The sequence below is a fragment of the Mustelus asterias genome, chromosome 14 (genome assembly GCF_964213995.1).
Source record: "Mustelus asterias chromosome 14, sMusAst1.hap1.1, whole genome shotgun sequence".
Taxonomy (NCBI): Eukaryota; Metazoa; Chordata; class Chondrichthyes; order Carcharhiniformes; family Triakidae; genus Mustelus; species Mustelus asterias.
In genome coordinates, this window is record NC_135814.1 from 51,333,609 (window position 1) to 51,353,144 (window position 19,536).

The window sequence follows — 19,536 nt, forward strand, 5'->3', positions numbered from 1 at the left end:
CCCCCAATTAATTACTTTTACTCTGAATTGCTTCTTGTCCTTTTCCAATCTTTTTGGGCCAACCAAATAAACTAAATCAAATTAACAAGGGGACAAATTAAAAGGGGCAGCTCCCAAAAGGACGGGGACCGCCTGAAACAAAAAGACAAAGTGGAAAGGAAGCTTAAAACATCAAATCAAAATGTGATTAAAGGGGTCAATAATGCACCCCGATCCCTGCAGTGCCCAGCAGGCACAGAAAGCATTAATGGTGCCCTCGGACACCGCATGCTCCCTCTCCAGGGACACCTGGCCACGAATATAGCCCAGGTTTAGGGGCAGACAGTCGGGTTGGTTGGCCCCCCTTCAGTCGCCCGCTGCCTGGACCTGTTTATGGCAAGTTTTGCCAGGCCCAGGAGCAGGTTCACGAGGAGGTCCTCCTCTTTCCCCACCCCTCTCTGCACTAGGTGTCCGTCCATCAGGAGCATGGGGCTGAAAGTGCAAAACATCAACAAAAGGTTTTTGAGGAAACTAAAAAGTCTACCAACCTAAACCCATGATTACTGCCCCCTAATTCTAAGAGAGGGGCATGCGATAAAGTTGTGAGGGAAGTGGTTTAAGTTAAAAAGGCGGTCTGGTACCAGAGTGAGAGGAGGTCGGACTCCTTGTTTGAGTGCAGAGTTGAAGCTGCCTTTGCTGCTGTCTCGCGCCTGGGCCCAAGAAATGATTGACAGCAGCTCGTGGAGGCGGGGCCGGCCGGCCGGCCGGCCGCGGGGGGGCTGCTGGGAGTTGTAGTCGCTCTCCGGGCCTACATGTCCCAGAAGGCACTGCTCCATCCTCCCAACTGTGACCTTGCGCTGTTGTACTTCCGGTGTTTCCGAGTGGTTTGACCTGGAGGTGAGTTTATTCCTGGAGCGGTGAATGTGTCCCCGGTAACCCCGCCAGCTAGTGAGTTAAATGTTTCTGATTCCAGTGCCATGTGCTGGAGTCACAGGGAACAGTAGTGTGTTGTGTTTTGAGCTGCTGTTCACCATCTCAGCAGATTTTTGACCAAGCCGGGCTGGTCCTGTGTCCCAGGAAGGCAGCGCTCACTTGCCTGTATATTAGTTCTGCCTCTGCCAAGTACAATACCGCTGCCACATCCCCGGCTTGAGTCACTGTCTGTGTGGAGTTTGCACGTTCTCCCCGTGTCCGCGTGGGTTTCCTCTGGGTGCTCCGGTTTCCCCTCCCACAGTCCGAAAGATGTGCTGATTAGGTGCATTGGCCGTGCTAAATTCTCCCTCGGCGTACCCGAACAAGCGCCAAAGTGTGGTGACTAGGAGTTTTTCACAGTAACTTCGTTGCAGTGTTAATGGAAGTCTACTTGTGACACTAATAAATAAACTTAAACAATTATGTTTTCTTCTCCATTACTGATGTTGTCTTTGGAAGGCACAATGGGATTGGGATCCCCCAGAGTGGGTCAGTACCTGAAAAGGGATATCCCACGTTAAAATGTTAAGACTTCTTTGGCAGTCCCTCAGAGTTGAGGATGACTTGCTTGCACGCTAAAAGTGAGTTCTCGGGTGACTGAGGAGTCCAATTCATGAACTACAATCTCTGTCACAGGTGGGGTGGACGGTAGTTGGAGGAGCAGGTGGGTGAGGTGGCTGGGTTGCCACATGCTCCTGTCACTGTTGAAGCTTGGCTTCAGTTTACTCTTGACAAAGAAACTTGAGGTGTTAGCTTCCTCCTGATTGCTTTTCCTCCATTTCAGGCGGTCTTAGGCCAGGGATTCCCAGGTGACAGTGATGATTTTGCATTTTTTCAAGGAAGCTTTGATGGTATCCTTGAACGTTTCCTGTGCCCTGCCGTATTAAAACTCTGAACAGCATGCTTGTTTTGAGAATTTAGTGTGAGACATGCAGATGATGTGGCCCGCCTAGTGGAGTAGATGGAGTGTGGTCAATGCTTCGATGCTGGCGATGTTGCCCTGAGCGAGAACACTGAATTTGATACACCTACCCTGCCAATGCATTTACAGGATCTTGTGGAGGCAACATTGGTGGTACTTCTCTGAGGTTTTGAAGTGCCTGTTGTACATGGTTCATGTCTCTGAGGAGGGTGGGTATCACTACTGTTCTGTAGACCATGAGCTTGGTGCCAGGTCTGAGGTCCTTGTCGTCAAACACCCTCTTCCACAGTTTGTCGAAGGCTACACTGGCACACTGAAAATAACAGAGCTATAGAGAGACACCCTAATGCATACAATCTACGTAACTCAGTTTTAAAACCTCTTGGTCGAAAATCTGTATCAATAGTAACACAATCTGTGGACCAATCTCCAAATGTTTGAAGTACAACTACTCAATGGAAAACAGCGCTTTAATTGCTTAGAATTAAAATAATGTGCCAAATGTCAACTAAAGAAATCCAATGAAGGCTGTGCAGAAATAACTTATCTAACTGGAGATCCCAGTTGAAAACAGATGATCTAAAGAACTGCCCTTCATAATTGGGTAGTGTGTCCTGAACCTACTTGAGTTCTTTGAGAAAAGGCACACAATCCATAAATGGAAAAGATTCAAAAACGATCCAGTCAATATGAAGTTTTTAGAAGGAATTTGATGTCCAGCAGCATTTTTACCATCCAATTGCAATTCTTAAAAGGTGACTTGTAAAAATCTATTCTGTCATCCAATATAACCATCCGGCGTCTCAAGCCACAAGCCTAAACATTCACCAATACCATTATACTTTGATTGCACTGCATGCTATCCACAGACTGCATCACAGAAACTTGCCAAGGCTTTCTTGGTAGCAACTCCCAAACCCATGAGATCCATTTCCTAAAAGGGTGAGGGGCAGCAGGCGCATGGGACCACATCACCTCCAGGTTCCCCATCAAGTCATGCACCATCTATACTTGAATGTGTATCACTGTTCCTCCATTGGTGCAGGGTCAAAATCCTGAAATTCCTGATGTAATAGCATTGTGGGAGCATTATTTTGTCATGGATTTCAGCCGTAAAGGAGAGAACTCCCACACATAATCTGTAGGGCAAGTAAGGATGTGCAATAAATAGTGATGTTTCCAATAAAGCCAAAACACACAAATGGATTTCTGAAAAGGCTTATGTTCTGTTTTTCACTGTGCTGTCTAGTCTAGTTTCTCAGGTTGTGCTCACCTACCTGTCTAAAGTTGATCAATTCTCATTCCTCTGCCTGCCCCATCCTTCAAGCTGACTATTAATGTGTCTATCATGTCCTCTTCCCCCTCCTCAGTGATTCCTTGAGCGTATAAGTACTGGATGTAAAAATATCACACTTTTCTGTTCTTTACTGCTTTCTAATACTGAAAATGAGTCATTTTTTCACTCTTCATTTGCTGTTGTTTTTTTTTCTCCACATAAATAGTTATTGCATTAATCTAATTTGCATCTTTCTGAATTCAGTAATTAAATATATGTATATTCCTTGGAGCAGACATTTCATCAATATGAAGAGGAAGTCACAAGTGCGGTTGGTTCACATAATGTCTTTCACATTGCTGAGGAAACTTGGCTTGCAATGTAGATTCCAAAGTAGTAGACGACCAACTGCTCCTCTTGGCTCCCGGATTTTATCTGATCCTAGTAAAGTATTTGAACATAATATGTGGTAAGTGGATATTTTCCAAACCACATTATATTTACAAAAGCAAAGTACTCTAGATGCTGGAAATCTGATATAAAATGTCATTTCAGATTGCATGTTTGTTCAGTTAAAATCTGGTTATAAGAAATATTGCTTATGCAATATTATGGGTTAATTCCATTGTTAGTCAGTCCTCTTGCTCATAAACAACTCAAATATGGAGCTTCTGATATGATTTCAACAAGTTAATAATTTGAATTTTAAATTAAACTTTTTCTTGGTTAAAAGATTCTGCAAGTAGTGTAGTGATGAAGTTTAATGCTAGATCACTTAGATCCAAATATTGATCTGACAGTCCATAAGATGTAGGAGGAGAAGCAGGCCATTCGGCCCATTGAGTCTGCTCTGCCATACAATGAGATCATGATTGATTTGATGTGATATTCCTCAATTCCATTTTCCCACCTTATCCCCATAGCTCTTGATACCCTTGTATAAAAGCAAAATAATGCAGATGCTGGAATTTGAAACAAAAACATAACATGCTGGAAAATCTCAGCAGGTCTGACAGCATCTGTGGGAGAGAATAGACAGTAAGAAGTTTAACAACACCAGGTTAAAGTCCAACAGGTTTATTTGGTAGCAAAAGCCACACAAGCTTTCAGAGCTCCAAGCCCCTTCTTCAGGTGAGTGGGAATTCTGTTCACAAACAGGGCATATAAAGACACAGACTCAATTTACATGAATAATGGTTGGAATGCGAATACTTACAACTAATCAAGTCTTTAAGAAACAAAACAATGTGAGTGGAGAGAGCATCAAGACAGGCTAAAAAGATGTGTATTGTCTCCAGACAAGACTGCCAGTGAAACTCGGCAGGTCCAGGCAACTGTGGGGGTTCCAGATAGTGTGACGTGAACCCAATATCCCGGTTGAGGCCGTCCTCGTGTGTGCGGAACTTGGCTATCAGTTTCTGCTCAGCGACTCTGCGCCGTCGTGTGTCGCGAAGGCCGCCTTGGAGAACGCTTACCCGAATATCAGAGGCTGAATGCCCGTGACCGCTGAAGTGCTCCCCAACAGGAAGAGAACAGTCTTGCCTGGTGATTGTCGAGCGGTGTTCATTCATCCGTTGTCGCAGCGTCTGCATAGTTTCCCCAATGTACCATGCCTCGGGACATTCTTTCTTGCAGCGTATCAGGTAGACAATGTTGGCCGAGTTGCAAGAGTATGTACCATGTACCTGGTGGATGGTGTTCTCACGTGAGATGATGGCATCCGTGTCGATGATCCAGCACGTCTTGCAGAGGTTGCTGTGGCAGGGTTGTGTGGTGTTGTGGTCACTGTTCTCCTGAAGGCTGGGTAGTTTGCTGCGGACAATGGTCTGTTTGAGGTTGTGCGGTTGTTTGAAGGCAAGAAGTGGGGGTGTGGGGATGGCCTTGGCGAGATGTTCGTCTTCATCAATGACATGTTGAAGGCTCCGGAGGAGATGCCGTAGCTTCTCCGCTCCGGGGAAGTACTGGACGACGAAGGGTATTCTGTCCACTGTGTCCCGTGTTTGTATTCTGAGGAGGTCGGTGCGGTTTTTCGCTGTGGCGCGTTGGGACTGTTGATCAATGAGTCGAGCGCCATATCCTGTTCTTATGAGGGCATCTTTCAGCGTCTGGAGGTGTCTGTTGCGATCCTCCTCATCTGAGCAGATCCTGTGTATACGGAGGCCTTGTCCGTAGAATAGAGCCAACGTCTAGATGACCCTTCATCAGAACTGAGAGCAAAGAGAATCAACAAAGATTTATACTATGGGGGGCGGGGGGGGGTTTGGTTTCCAGAATTTTTGGTTTTTTATATTCTTGATACCTTTTACCGATTAAAAATCTGTCGATCTCAGCCTTGAACATACTTAACAACTTAGCCTCTACAGCCCTCTGCGGTAAAGAATTCCACAAATCCACTACCTTCTGAGAGAAGAAATTCCTTCTCATCTCTGTCTTAAATGGATGATCCCTTTGATGCCCTCTCCCACAAGGGTAAACAACCTCTCAACATCTACCCTTTTAAACTCCCTCAGAATTCTACATGCCTCAGTAAGATTGCTTCTCATTCTTCTAAATTCCAGTAAGTGTAGACTCAGCCTCTCATAAGAAAATCCTTCCATACCCAGGATCAAGCAGTGAACCTTCACCGGACTGCCTTTAATGCCACTATATCTTTCCTTAGATAGGGAGACCAAAACCCAGGTGTGATCTAACTAGTGTCTTGTATAGTTTTAGCAATACTTCCCTACTTTTATACTCCATTCCCCTTGAAATAATGGCCAACATTCTATTGGCCTTCTCTATTACCTGCTGAACTTGCATGCTAGCTTTTTTTGTGATTTATGCACAAGGACCCCCAAATTCAGTGGTCCTGCAGTCATTTTCCATTTAAATAATATTCAGCTCCTTTATTCTTTCTACTGAAGTGCATAACTTCGCACTTTCTTGTATTATATTCCATCTGCTGAGTTTTTTGCCCACTCACTTAACCTGTCTATATGAAGGCCTGCCTTCTCAACCTTGCCCCTTGCCTGAGACGTGGTGATCCTCAGATTAAATCACCACCTGTCAACTCTGTCTCTCAAAGGAGGAAGCAGCCTATGGTCATCTGGGACTATGGTGACTTTACCTTTACTTATATCCCTCTTTAGACTCTTTGTGTCATCCTCACCACTTGCCTTGGTGTCATCTGCAATTTGGCAACAGTATATTCACTTCCCTCATTCAAGTCATTAATATATATTGTAAATAATGGTGCCCACAGCACTGATTCCTTTGGCACTCCACAGATTGCCATCCTGAAAATGCCCCTCTTATCCTAACTCATTATTAATTAGCCAATCCTCTATCCGTGGTAATATCCCAATGCCATGGACTCGTAAGTACTTTATCAAATGCTTTTTAAAAATCCAAGTATATCACATCTACTCAAAGCATTCTAATAAATTGATTAGACGTGATTTCCCCTTCATAGAGCCATGCTGGGCCACCTTGATTATATTATGTATTTCTGAATGCTCTGCTATTGTGCAAGTATTATGCAATGTATTATGCAAGTAAACATAGTATCAATTTGATATTTTTATGGAATGCAATTTAATAAAAATTCTTCTGGAAAATGGTGGGAACTGTTATTTTTTTCCTCTTATGAATTTCTTACAAAACTATCTTTGTATCTCCATGTGCAGAAACTTTGAGGGGAAAAAAAAAGAGGGTGGCAAATAATCAACCCCAAACATTTCCAAATCATTTTTGCCTTCTATTCTATTTCAGTAATGGGAAGAGCATAAAATGTGTAAATAATTACATGTACCTTCCTCTGCAATCTTTAAAAAAGAAAATTAACCTTTTTATCCAGGGATCACATCCAGTGGACACCTGAACAGGAAGAGCTTGCTAGGCAAAAAATTGAAGAAAATTCTAATGTTAGAGTCTCATTGGAAGAACAAGGTACATTATAAAGTTTTATCTGAACTTTGGGGGAATATTCTTCTAGAGATGTAACGAGCGGGAAACAAGTTTGAAATCTTACTTTTATAACAGAATAGTTTGACAGGAGTGTAAATGAGGAGCCGACTGTGGAGCAGTTTGCCTACTGTGTTTTATTGAATGGTCCAGATACAGGTTAATTATCATTTGAACTATCCCAGTAAAGTATCTGGCAAAAGTAACAATGTAATGGCTGGTTTACTCGTCAAAAGTGATTGCTATTTGATATATACTAGATATTGGATCAAACTTGGGATGTTCCTTTTTATGTATGCTGGTTGTTGAGTAAACTCGCTGAACCAGTGTGATTACTCCAGTATTTGATGTCCTTCCTCTATATCCATATTTACATCAGGTTCTTTCGTACTAGATGAAAACGATGCCAATTTTAAAATAATAAATGACAGATTTTCATTCTCATTATAGTGTAGATATGTAGTACTGGAGAGCTGGAATTATTTTTTGCTTTTCGAGTAGAGATCAGACTTCTGATAGTAAATTTATCAGATTGAATAATCACATTAAATGCATGTGGGGATTATCTTGCAAATGTTTAAAGTAAAGGAATCAGTGTCAGATTGTATGTATACAGTCCAATGTTTGCAACCAAGAAGAAAAAAATATTTTGAATTTTAAATGCTAAAAGAGAAATATTTAAATAATGTCAACAAATTGGCATTTTTGGTCTGTACACATTTTGTTTTTAGTGAACCTTAACACAGACCTGTTCAACTATGTTATGTGCAGTAGAAACTTAGGTTCTATAGATCCTGGAACAATTTACCCTGGCTGTTCACAGATATCTTGTCATAGCATTAATCTGTATAGATATGACATTTTTGTATCTTTTCCCTTGGATCCCTAAATGTCGTATCTCTAAATTAGCTGGGAATATATGGTTGTCTGGATTGAAGTTATTTGATCGCAAAATGTACTTAATGTAAAAGTGTAGATAATAGGGAAACACTTTAACTCCTGAAATACGTTACGTTATAATTCAGGTTCTATGCCGAATTGGAAAAATGCAATTTATGAAATCTATTTTACAATCCTTTGTGTTTTTTGAGATTGAGCTTTCTAATTTACCATGTTACAGCTCCATAGATCCACTAGTCTTGCAATTGCAGTTTAAAAGCAGACTTCAGGCTTTAATTTTTCTTTTTCTCTTTTATTGCAATTTGTTGCTGCAGTCAAATATGAGAAAGATGCCAGCACCTACTGGGATGAATTCTACAAAACTCATCAAAATAAATTCTTCAAAGATCGTAGATGGTTGATCCTAGAGTTTCCTGAACTCTTTCCAGACAGAACGCTCAGCTGGAATGAAGGGGTCAAGGAACCAACAAGTAATTCCACACTTAGCTCTCATGTTTTCTTGCAAACGCAGTATTCTGCAAGTCCAGAACAAGCAAAGTTAGATGATTTTAACATGACACATGCTGATCCAAATATTACGGAAACTGTACAGAAAACAAACATCATAGAACGAATAAAAAGAACAAAGAGTGGAAAAGATGTGGAGCATAAAAAGCAACAGAGGAACAGGACGGACAAACAGAAGAATGCAGAAACTTTTCCTGGTATCGATTTCGCCTTCAGAATTTTTGAGGTATCTTTGCAAAACAGGGTAAACTGGACTATTAAGAGGGTGTGTGTGTGTGTGGTTCATGTTTAATATATGAATTGAAATTCTCAGAATAATTGTAGCAACACATTTACAAACGTCTAGGACTACAGATGTCAGTACCCATCGCTTTTCTGTTTCTCCTTTCACGACCTTTTCTTCTCTTCCATTAAATGCATTTTGGCAATTTACTTTCTTCAAGCAGGAGAGCAAGACGTTTTGAAGTGTTGGTGCCCAGAGTTAACATGTGATCTGTATTCCTGCAAGCTGGGTCTTTCTCCAGTGCTAGCTCTAAAGTCCACCAATTAGCCTGATTCACAGCTTGAAATACTGTCAATAAGATTTGCCATTGGAAGGCCAAGCAGAGTGATGAGATTGTCTTTTACCACGGAATGACAAAATGATCTTCTATTCCATTTTGATATGATTTTTCAATAGTAGCTATGCTGGTATGAAGGGGTGCCAAGCAGGACTTTGGCGATTCTCACAGGAAAGAATATAAAAATCGAGCAAAAACTCTTTCAACTTTTTTGTTAAATCTTCTACTCTTTAGCTGCAAAGTTGCTTTAGTACAGCTGGCACAAAGAAATCCCAAAAGAACAAAATTAAGATTTTTTTTTAAAAAAGCATCTCCATTGATTTAGTGCACAACCCTTTAAGCCATACAGACCAGAAGATTCTCAGCTTTGATGCTTGAGGTGTAGTGAGATAGTTGTTCTAAGCTGTGTTTGCAGTCGGAATGTACATTTGGTCTTGCTGCTATCACGGAATATCATTAGATAGCATTGCCCTATCTGCTGGGGGCAGAGGAGTTCCAAAACGCACAAGCAAACCCATGTAAATAACTGATATAATTGTTGAACAAAATAATTAAAGTTTAAATATAAATCATGGCCGCTCATTACAGTTGAAAACTACAGGATGGAATATTTACATTGATGTATTGTACCTGACAGCATTGTAACATTACTGACTAGTGGAGAAACCTACTTGTGTATATATATCATACATTAAATCTTTTAATTTGTTACTATAGATTGGGTAGTTTGCTTGTACTTTCAACTCAGAGTTCTCTCTTTTCATGCTTTGTGTGTACAGTTTGTGTTTTCCTTTCATTCCCTCCCCCTTATGTTTATTTGACTTTAATTATTCTTCAAAAATGTTCTGACTACAGCAAGTTCATTTCTTGACATTTTCACTCTGCATTTCTGGTTAACGTTATCTTTCCATGCAGATGCTTTAATACCCAGCGAAGTATGTAAATTTACCCATAGGTACTGCTGTTACAGTGTTCGGTATAAATTAGCAAAGGCTTACATAAACAATGAGGATTTGAAATAGGAAGTGATTTGAGAAATAAACATTCATGGAAACTGAGTAATTTACAGTCATCTCAACATAAATGCATCCAACTGCTGTGAAGAAGAGTTGTATGGACTCAAAACATTAGCTCTGTTTCTTTCTGCACGGATGCTGCCAGACCTGCTGAGTCTTTCCAGAATTTATTTCAGATTTCCAGCATCTGCAGTATTTTGCTTTCATATAAATGCATTTAATTTGGATTCCCTTATTGAGATTTGACATTTAAGGAGAGTTGTCCGTAAAGTTTTCTGATTTTAATACTGCTTGTTCACATACCTGTTTCAGACATCAGAATTATTAATAATTGTACAAAAGTATTTTGTTCATGCCTGGTAGTTTATAATTCCATTGAACCAGTAATGAAACATTTTTCCTGTCAAAAGAAGAGAACATCACTAATGCTTAAAGTGCATCATGATGTCATGTATTTTGGCTATGTCATTGGCAGGTTCTAAATATTTAAAGTATTATTTTAACGGACCGTAAGAATGGGGTAGAAGTTGGGAATTCTGGGGCAAGTAACTCACCTGACTCACCAAAAATGCTATTGACTGTCTGCAAGGCACAAGTCAGGGGTGTGGTAGAATTCTGTACACTTGCCTGAATGAGTACTCCTCTAGCAACAGTTAAGAAGCTGGACACTATCCAGAACAAAGTAGCCAACTTGATCAGCAACCCATCCTCCACCTTAAACATTCACTCTCACCACCACCGATACACAGTGAGAGCAGTGTGTACCAATTACAAGGTGCATTGCAGCAACTTGCCAAGGTTCCATTGACAGCATGTTCTAATCATATGACTCCTACCACTTGGAAGGATGATGGCAGCAAATACATGGGAACACCACAACCTGCAAGTTCCCCACTGAGCCATGCACCTAGCATGGAATTAAATTGCTGTTCATTCACTATCACTGGTTCAAAAATTCTGGAACCCCCTTCCTACCAGCACAGCCTGGACCACATGGATTGCAGTGATTCAAGAAGGTGACACACAGCCACCACCACCATCTTGAGGGCAATTAGAGATGGACAATAAATTCTGGCTTTGTCAGTGATAGTCACATTCCTTGAAAGAATTTTAAAAATGCCATTTGCCTGTCTAAATTCACACCAGTAATTCTCCCCAATATTCGTAGATGAAGAATGAAAATGTAAGTCCTATAAAGAGGTGTGAATCAAACAATTACATACTTCAGGTTTCCTGTCATAAGTGCTGGTTTAATTTGTATAAAGTATCTAATGTATATTTCTATATTCCATTTTATCCAAAGGGAAGAACAATTGAATTGCACTTCCCCAAAGGATGGCAAAGAATAAGAATTGTTAACTTGTTTTCAGTGCTGTTGTAAATTATTTTAGTTACAACACACTGCCAATTAATTGATAACCGACAGATCAGAACTTTATTATGTGTTATTTTCTATAAACAGTTAATAGTGTCTTGCCTTTTTACAATCTTATCAACAAGAAGGACTAATGTTTTAGAGAAGTTTCACTATTGAGCAAGAGTCACAGACAGCAATTCCTGTACTTCAGTTTTAATGGAGAGCTGGAAAATAGTTTTTATCAAATACAATAAACATTAATATTTACAGCATATTGTGCTGTATGTTTGACTTGACAATTCATATTCTTTACAATATGTTGAAGGAATAAACATCCATATTTGTTGGTTTGTCCCATGGTTATGTTTTCAGGATGATTAAGATATATTTTAAAACAAAAGTCCAAGTCATGCACAATTGTGCCTCTTTCGTGAAATTATTATATAGCCTCAGTTTTTAAGAAGTTTTTTCATGGGCTGTGGGTGTCACTGGCAAGGCCAACATTCGTTGCCCGTCCCTAAGTGCCCTTGAATCAAGTGGCCATTTCGGAGGGCAGAAACAAAAACATTGCTGTGGGTCTGGAGTCACTTGGTCAGGTAAAGCCAGCAGATTTCCTTTCCGAAAGGACATTTGTGAACCATATGGGTTTCTAGCACAAGGAATGATAGTCTCAGTAATGAAACTAACATTCAATTCCAGATGTTTTTCTTAATTGAATTTAAATTCCACAAGCTGCTGCCATGGTGGGATTTGAACACATGTCTGCAGAACATTAGCCTGGGTTCTGGATTACTCCTCTCCAGTGACATCACTGTGCCACCATCTTCCCATAAGGTGCACAAGTGTAGCATGCAACTGTGTAAATTTATACAGGCTCTCAGGCTGTGACTTATATTGTATGTGGACAGATTATTTCTTAGTTTTCTATTTAAACTTTCATTTAAACAATTTTAACTATGACCTTATCAATTGATCTTTGGCCTCATAAGTAAAAAGTTTGCCCACACATTTTAGAATTAATGCTTGACCTTTTCTTTCCTGCTGTACTAATGGTCTGACTTATGATTCTGCCTGCGTCAGCAGCCCTCCAGTGCTTTATTTGATCATCTATTCCTCATATCTGAGTATCAGTAGAGAACCATTCCTGTCCTCGCCTAGCTTCCACACAAACCCTTTCCAACAGAGGTCACTGGAACATTTATAATGTACAGAACTGCACATACATAGAATTCAAAAGTGGTGTTTCTAGCCAGTCTCTTCTCTTCTCTTAGCCAAAAGGTGCTGAAGTTAATGCTGTATCTCCTGCCACCCTGACTGATTTAAGCTGCCAAAGCATAAACCAGGAATTGAATCCCAAGCCTGTAGAGTTCAGGCAGTGTCTGCCCAAAATCTTGTTTGAAATTTATTTTTAGATTCATACAGATGTACCTTGCTTTAGTAACACAGATATTTGTGCTTGATTTTGGTATCATTAGGTTGGATGTGGTGCTGGGAATAGTGTTTTTCCCATCCTAGATGAAATTCGGTAAGTAAAACATAGGCATTAAAACTAACATCGTAGAATTAAATAGAATTTTATTTAAATAGAACATTAAGCCGTTGCAAAGTATTGTATTAACAGATACTCAAATATTACCTCACTTAATGAGTAGATATGACTTCGTGTATGAAAACATTTATCTCTATATTGTACATACAGGGAACAAAATCAGTGTGTGCAAATCACTCTTCCAATTCTCAGTGGAGCATTTATCAAACACAATTAAATGATTTGGAATAGACCCACTTGAGCTATTTTTCCTTAATTCCTGATCTCATCAAAAGACAATCTGGCACTGTTAATTCCATGGTTTGTTCTGGAACAATAACAGAAAATGTTGCCTGAGGACTTGGGGATGGCAAATATGATCTTTGCCTCCCACCTTTCTCCTGAAAAAACAAAATGGGGATAAACCAGCTAATTATTGACGAAGTTAGTCTTTCTTCAGTTGTTGGTAAACTGCTAAAGTCCATTATATGGGATAAAATTACTCAACAATTGGAGAAACGTAAGTTTGAAATTCTAAACAGCAGAGCTTGTTTAATTTAAAAATATTCCTTGAAAAAAAAACAGGATCTAAAAATGCAGTGTTTCTATGAAATTGAAAATGGAGTTCAAAAGGTACCTCCATAAGAAACTTATGGCAGAAGTAATGGTACATGGAATTAAGAGGAATGTGATTACATAGTTAGAAAAATGATTTGAAGGCAAAAACAAAGGATGAGTATAAAAAGAGTTCAATTAGAAAAATATAGGGAAATGTAGTCCACTGATGTCTTGCTCTAAATTTGCTTACTACTTTCCCGTGACTGAAAATTGTTCCATTCGAATGTAGATTCTGCTGTTGCATGAAAGGTCTGGCAAAGGGCTCACACCTGAATCATGTCAGATAAAAGATTAACTTAATCTGTTCTCTGCTCAGATTCTGCTGACTGTTTCCAGAATTTCTGTTTTCCAAAGATCGTACTATTTTGCTTTATGATCCACAATGTTGGCTGCCTTTTCTGGTTCTACTGGATTTATTTGTTTGAACTCTATATTGTTAATGTTTGTCCTCTGTGCTGCTGTTGTTGGACAAAACCTAACCTATGAATAGCAGATAAAGAACAACCCAGGAAATTTGAGCACCATGGAACTCGATATATATTACTGATGCAACAAGAAGTATACGCATACGAATTGGGTGCAAGGATTAGGTCATTTGGCCCCTTGAGCCTGCTCTGCCATTCAATAAAATCATGTGGCCTCAACTCCACTTTTCTGCCTACCCCTGATACTCTGTTAATCAAGAATTTATTTACTCTGCATTAAAGATATTCAATGATCCTGCTTCCTCCACTCTCTGGGGAAGAGTTCCACAGACTCTCAATCCTCTGTGAGGGGAAAAATATTCTCCTCATCTCTGTCTTAAATGGGACATTTATGTACGCAAATATGTATTTATGTACGCAAATATCCTTTCGTGGGATGTGGATGTCAAGTCCCCTCAGAATCCTACATGTTTCAATAAAATCACCTCTCATTCTTCTAAATTCCAATGGGTACTGGCCCAACCTGTCCAGCGTTTCCCCCTCATCAAAGGAATCAGTCATGAACCTTCTTTGAATAACCTCTTGCGTCCTTTCTTAAATAAGGAGACCAAAACTGTACATGAGATGTGGTCTTGCCAACATCTTGTAAAACTTTGCAAAACTTCCCTACTTTTATGTTCCATTGCCCTTGCAATAAAAAACAGCATTCCATTTGCCTTCCAAATCACTTCCTGCCCTGCATATTAAAATTTTGTGATTCATGTACCAGGATCCCAGGTCCCTCTGTACCTCAGAGTTCTGCAATTTCTCCACACTTAAATTTTTTACTGCTTTTCTATTCTTCCTGCCAAAGTGGACAAGTTCATGTTTTCCTACATTATATTCTCATCTGCCAGATTATTGCCCACTCACTTAATCTATCTACATTCCTTTGCAGACTCCTTATGTTCTCCTCACATCTTCGTTTCCAATGTATCTTTGTGTCATCAGCAAATTTAACAACGATACGTTCGGTCTTGTCATCCAAGGCATTGATTTTGATTGTACGCAGTTGAGGCCCCAGCACTGATCCCTGTGGCACTCCACTTGTTACACTGCGCCATCCTGAAAATGGCCCATTTATGCCTATACTCTGTTTCCTGTTTTCTAACCAATTCCTCAAACTGTCACATTTCAAATTTACAAACAATAAAATGTGAAGTCACTGCATGGTGCCCACAGTTGCCAGGCTCCAAATTTCATAGAATCATTCAATGGTTATGGTATGGAAGGAGATCATTTGGCCTTTTGTGTCCGTGCCAGCTCGCGGCAAGAGCAACTCTGTTAGTCCCACTCCCCCACCATTTCCCCATAGCCCAGCATTTTTGTTCTCTTCAGGTGCTTATCCAATTCCCTTTTGAAAATCACACTTGAGTCTACCTCCACCGCATTCAGGCAGTGCATTTCAGATCCTAACCTCTCGCTGCACAATGAAAGCTTTTCCTCATGTTGCCGTTACTTCTTTTGCCAGCTACCTTAAATTGGTGTCCTTTGCTTCTTGGTTCTTGTACCATTGGAAACAGTTTCTCTAACTACTCTCTCTGCACCCCTCATGATTTTGAATACCTCTATCAAGTCACCTCTCAACTTTCTCTAAGGAGAACAACCACAGCATTTTCATTTATCTATGTAACTAGTGCCCTTCATCCCTGGAACTACTCTTGGAAAGCTTTTCTGCACCTGCCCTAAAGTCTTTGCATCCTTCCTAAAGTATAGTGTCCAGAATTGAATACAATATGCCTGTTATGGCTGAACCAGTGCTTTATATTGGTACATCATGATTTCCTTGCTGTTGTGCCTCTATAAAACCTGGAATCCCATATGCCATTTTAACCATTTTCTCAATTTGCCTTGCAACCTTTGATGATTACTGCACATATAAATCTAGGTCTCTCTGCTCCTGCACCCTTTTAAAATTGTATCCTTTATTATATATTATCTCTCCTTGCTTTTCCTTCAAAAATTTATCAATTCTCTGTGTTAAATTCCATCTGCCATATGTCCACTCATTCTTCCACCTTGTCCATGTCATTATAAAGTCTATCACTACCCTCCCCACAGTTTACTATACTTCCAAATTTTGACTTAACTGCAAAATTTAAAATTGTGCCCTTTACATCCAAATCTAGGTCATTGATATATATCAAGAAAATCAGCGGTTGTGGTACCAACCATTTGGAACCCTTATGTACACTTGCACCAGTCTGAAAAACAACTGTTTACCTCCACCCTCTTGTTTCCTGTAAGTCAGCCAGCTACGTATCCATGATTCCTCAATACCTTTTACTCCATGGACCTCAACTTTGCTTGCAAGCCGATTACGTGACACTTTATGCTGCATTTCAATTTCTGCCACTTGACTCATGTCACAATTACTTCAATATTCCTTCAAGTTTGCTGTCTCTTTGAAATAATATAAAACATGAAAAATATATTTTTAATCCTGCAAGAAAAGTAAGAGGAAAGCATATTTCACAGGTTAGAGTTGAAATCCTCATTTCCTATCAAATAATGAAATGTATAAAAAAAATTCATTAAATAAATATCATCAAAAATGTTACTGATTTGTCTCTAAATTTATTATGTTATAAAATTAACCAACTAACATTCCTCTGATGCACAGAGTAAAAGACACATATATACATGTGCATATATAAAAGACAGATGCAAGTGCTAGTTGTCCCCTACACTGAATTTTTATTACACCTTAACAAGCCTGTGCCATTTGGTGCTGCATACATAAAATATATCTAATCAGTGTGAGTTGCTATCTGACAGTGAGCTGCAGAGAATAAGAAAGGAGACGAGTGTTGAAAAGACCGAAAGGGGGAGCATATGAATTTTTGTATTTGCTAATCCTCATTATGTTTAGATATACAGTAAAGTCTGCTTCCACAAGGATTTCTTGGGAGAAAATATGAGAAACAAAACATGCTTGTATATTTTGAATGTATTTTAATTTTTGAATTTTGTATTTTACTTTCATACATTAAGCACTATGCTGCAGCAGATAATGCCTAAGCAAATGACTAGAAGTCAGTGGGTGCGTTTGAATGCAGGAAAAGGCTTTACTTTCTGCATTTTTACTTCCTCCCTTTGACAAAATGCTTTGCAGTATAGGAGATCCCCCTGTGTGAAAACATGGGCCTGAACCTGCATTTTCCCAGTCCATGATACAGCACATTGATCCCATTCGAGGATGCACAACCTTATTAGTTCTTGTTGCAATTTTTAAAATATGAACTGCATTCATTAAGGAGTGTGGCAGCAATACTGAGATGGAAGATTTAGAGTATCAGGGCCTGGAGATAGGACTAGGTATTTAGAGAAAATATCAATATACTGTCTGTTCTATTGTATCCATATTTTCTCTGGTTTGTGCTATATTATGAGAGAATTGACATTTTACAACAGAGTTTCTGAAAAGTCAGTAAGATTATTTTGTGTTTAATGCGTGCACATTTTTCCTTTTTCCATGGTTGACATTTACTGGCTGAGGGAAAAAGACTATGGCCTAAATCATAAGAGATTTATAATTTTTAAAACACCCATATGATACATTTTGTTAAATACTTACCACTAGACAGAAGTGCTTTTACTAAATATTGAATTTCATTCACTATGAAGTCTGCTCCGTGTTCAGCAAGAACAGTTGGGGACACCTCACTTTAACAAAATATGTTGCGTGGTTTATTTTTTGAACACTAGACATATGCAATGAAGTCGCACCTTCAAATTTAGAAGAATAAAGCAAGCTTCCTCCTTTGTGCATACTTGTCACTGCATCTATCTGAGTTAATGGAGTAAATCAGGGCAGATATTTTGAAAGAGGTGTGAACATTACATCAGGGAATTTAGATAAGGGATTAATAGGACAGACTGAGTAAATATGTTAGAACTCTCCCACCAGCAGAAATGTTATTCCTTCTCCATTACGTTCTAGTACTTCATCAGCCGATCTGTAAATTATTTTAGTTCCTTTACTTTCTTCTTGCTGATTTCTTTGGGATAACCTTCAGCCTCTGTTCAGAGGACAGGTGATAACCTATTTCCCAGGTCTTTACTTGCGTTGCTGGATGGTGAACCGTTATAAATGATCCAGACTAACACTTCTTCCATGACCTCAACTTGGTATCTCTGTTGGTGAAATAACTGCAAGTCATGTAGGGAATTGTGGATATAAGCTAACTTCATAGTGACCTGAATTTTATACCTTTTCAAAATACACTTAGCATTTTCTTCAGATGTTTGTTGGTTTAATAAGTACACCTTAAATCTTTGTAATGGGATTTTTCGCATTTGGATGAAAACTGTGTAGATGATGCTCAAGGAAATGAAAAGATTTAATATTGTTCTCTATTCACTGCAGAAATCCCAATGCATTCCTTTATTGCTGCGACTTCTCAGCGCGTGCAGTGGAGCTGGTGATGGTATACATCTGATTTTGTTTTTCATTTCCTTCCACCTAAATTGCTTTAATTTTCTATTTTGCTTTTGTATAACAACAATAATTGTAGCTAGTCAAATATATTGGAATTTTACACTGGAACATTATTTCGATCATGATTATAGCTGAATGTTTTTTTAAAATTAAGTAAATCTGTGCTTTATATTGATTTTTAAAAAGGGGAAAATCAGAAAAATGTAAACAAATGAGAAACAGACAAAATTAATTCATATGTTTGGAATCATACGATGCAAAAAAGAATTTGTCTTTTGTATGTTCCTTTGAATTCTAATTGCAGTATCTGGATTGTGGTAATGAAATACCGACTGATAAATAAGAAATATTGAAATCTTACTAATTAGCTGTTGTGACCATATTCCTTTATTTGTCTTATTGTTCATTACTTTGCAGTCTCACCCTTCATACAATACATCCCAGTGTTATGCCTTTGTTCATGATCTGTGTAATGAAGCAGGCGCCACCTACCCGTTTCCAGATGGAAGTATTGATGTCATTCTTCTTGTATTTGTGCTTTCTTCTATTCACCCAGAGAGGTAGGTAAAGGTGAAGGGCCATGACAAACATCCTCTGCTCATTTATCATCCAGGTTTATTTCATTCAAAACTCGACAGGAACCTATATGCTACATCACACTTTTTAGAAGTTAATTTCATTTCGCAACAACCATTTGGTTCAGAAAGTAGCGAATGTTTTCGAATTAATAGTTTTTCAAAAATGAATTCTCACGTATCATACATTTGCATATTTCTTTGCAACCTGGTACAGAACCCATAAAGATATTTTTAAAATATTCTTTCAGCAAAATATGAAAATGTAATGGTTTTGGTGTGTGCTATATAGCATGACTTGTGACAACAATTGAGATAATGATTATGTGACTTGGACAAAAGCCAGAGTGAGAACAAAGCTTTGGCATTGGACGCTATTTTAGTAGATTTAAAATTAAACTATAAATTACCAAAACCACCTTTAGCACAATAAATCTGAGTGCTATTTTTATGCATCACTCTCCTTAGATTCTTGAGGA

General features: G+C 39.1%; 2 protein-coding genes across 7 annotated transcripts in view; one reads left to right on the forward strand and one right to left on the reverse strand.

Annotated features, from left to right (window-relative positions):
• Nucleotides 1-691, reverse strand: part of dcaf17 (ddb1 and cul4 associated factor 17) — a 42,388-nt gene extending 41,697 nt beyond the window's left edge. For both annotated transcript variants that reach the window (XM_078228355.1, XM_078228354.1), the window contains exon 1: nucleotides 621-691. The gene's annotated coding sequence lies outside the window, so the exon portion shown is untranslated. The remainder of the gene's footprint in view (nucleotides 1-620) is intronic.
• Nucleotides 692-849: 158 nt separating this feature from the next.
• mettl8 (methyltransferase 8, methylcytidine) overlaps nucleotides 850-19,536 on the forward strand; it is a 38,823-nt gene continuing 20,136 nt past the window's right edge. For 3 of the 5 annotated variants that reach the window (XM_078228358.1, XM_078228360.1, XM_078228357.1), the window contains exons 1-7: nucleotides 850-927; nucleotides 3,445-3,618; nucleotides 6,985-7,076; nucleotides 8,306-8,724; nucleotides 12,907-12,956; nucleotides 18,411-18,471; nucleotides 18,900-19,042. In XM_078228358.1, coding sequence (XP_078084484.1) covers nucleotides 3,458-3,618; nucleotides 6,985-7,076; nucleotides 8,306-8,724; nucleotides 12,907-12,956; nucleotides 18,411-18,471; nucleotides 18,900-19,042 — 926 coding nt within the window. In that variant the 5' untranslated portion in view covers nucleotides 850-927; nucleotides 3,445-3,457. The remainder of the gene's footprint in view (nucleotides 928-3,444; nucleotides 3,619-6,984; nucleotides 7,077-8,305; nucleotides 8,725-12,906; nucleotides 12,957-18,410; nucleotides 18,472-18,899; nucleotides 19,043-19,536) is intronic. The other 2 variants (XM_078228359.1, XM_078228361.1) reach the window with 1 other exon arrangement.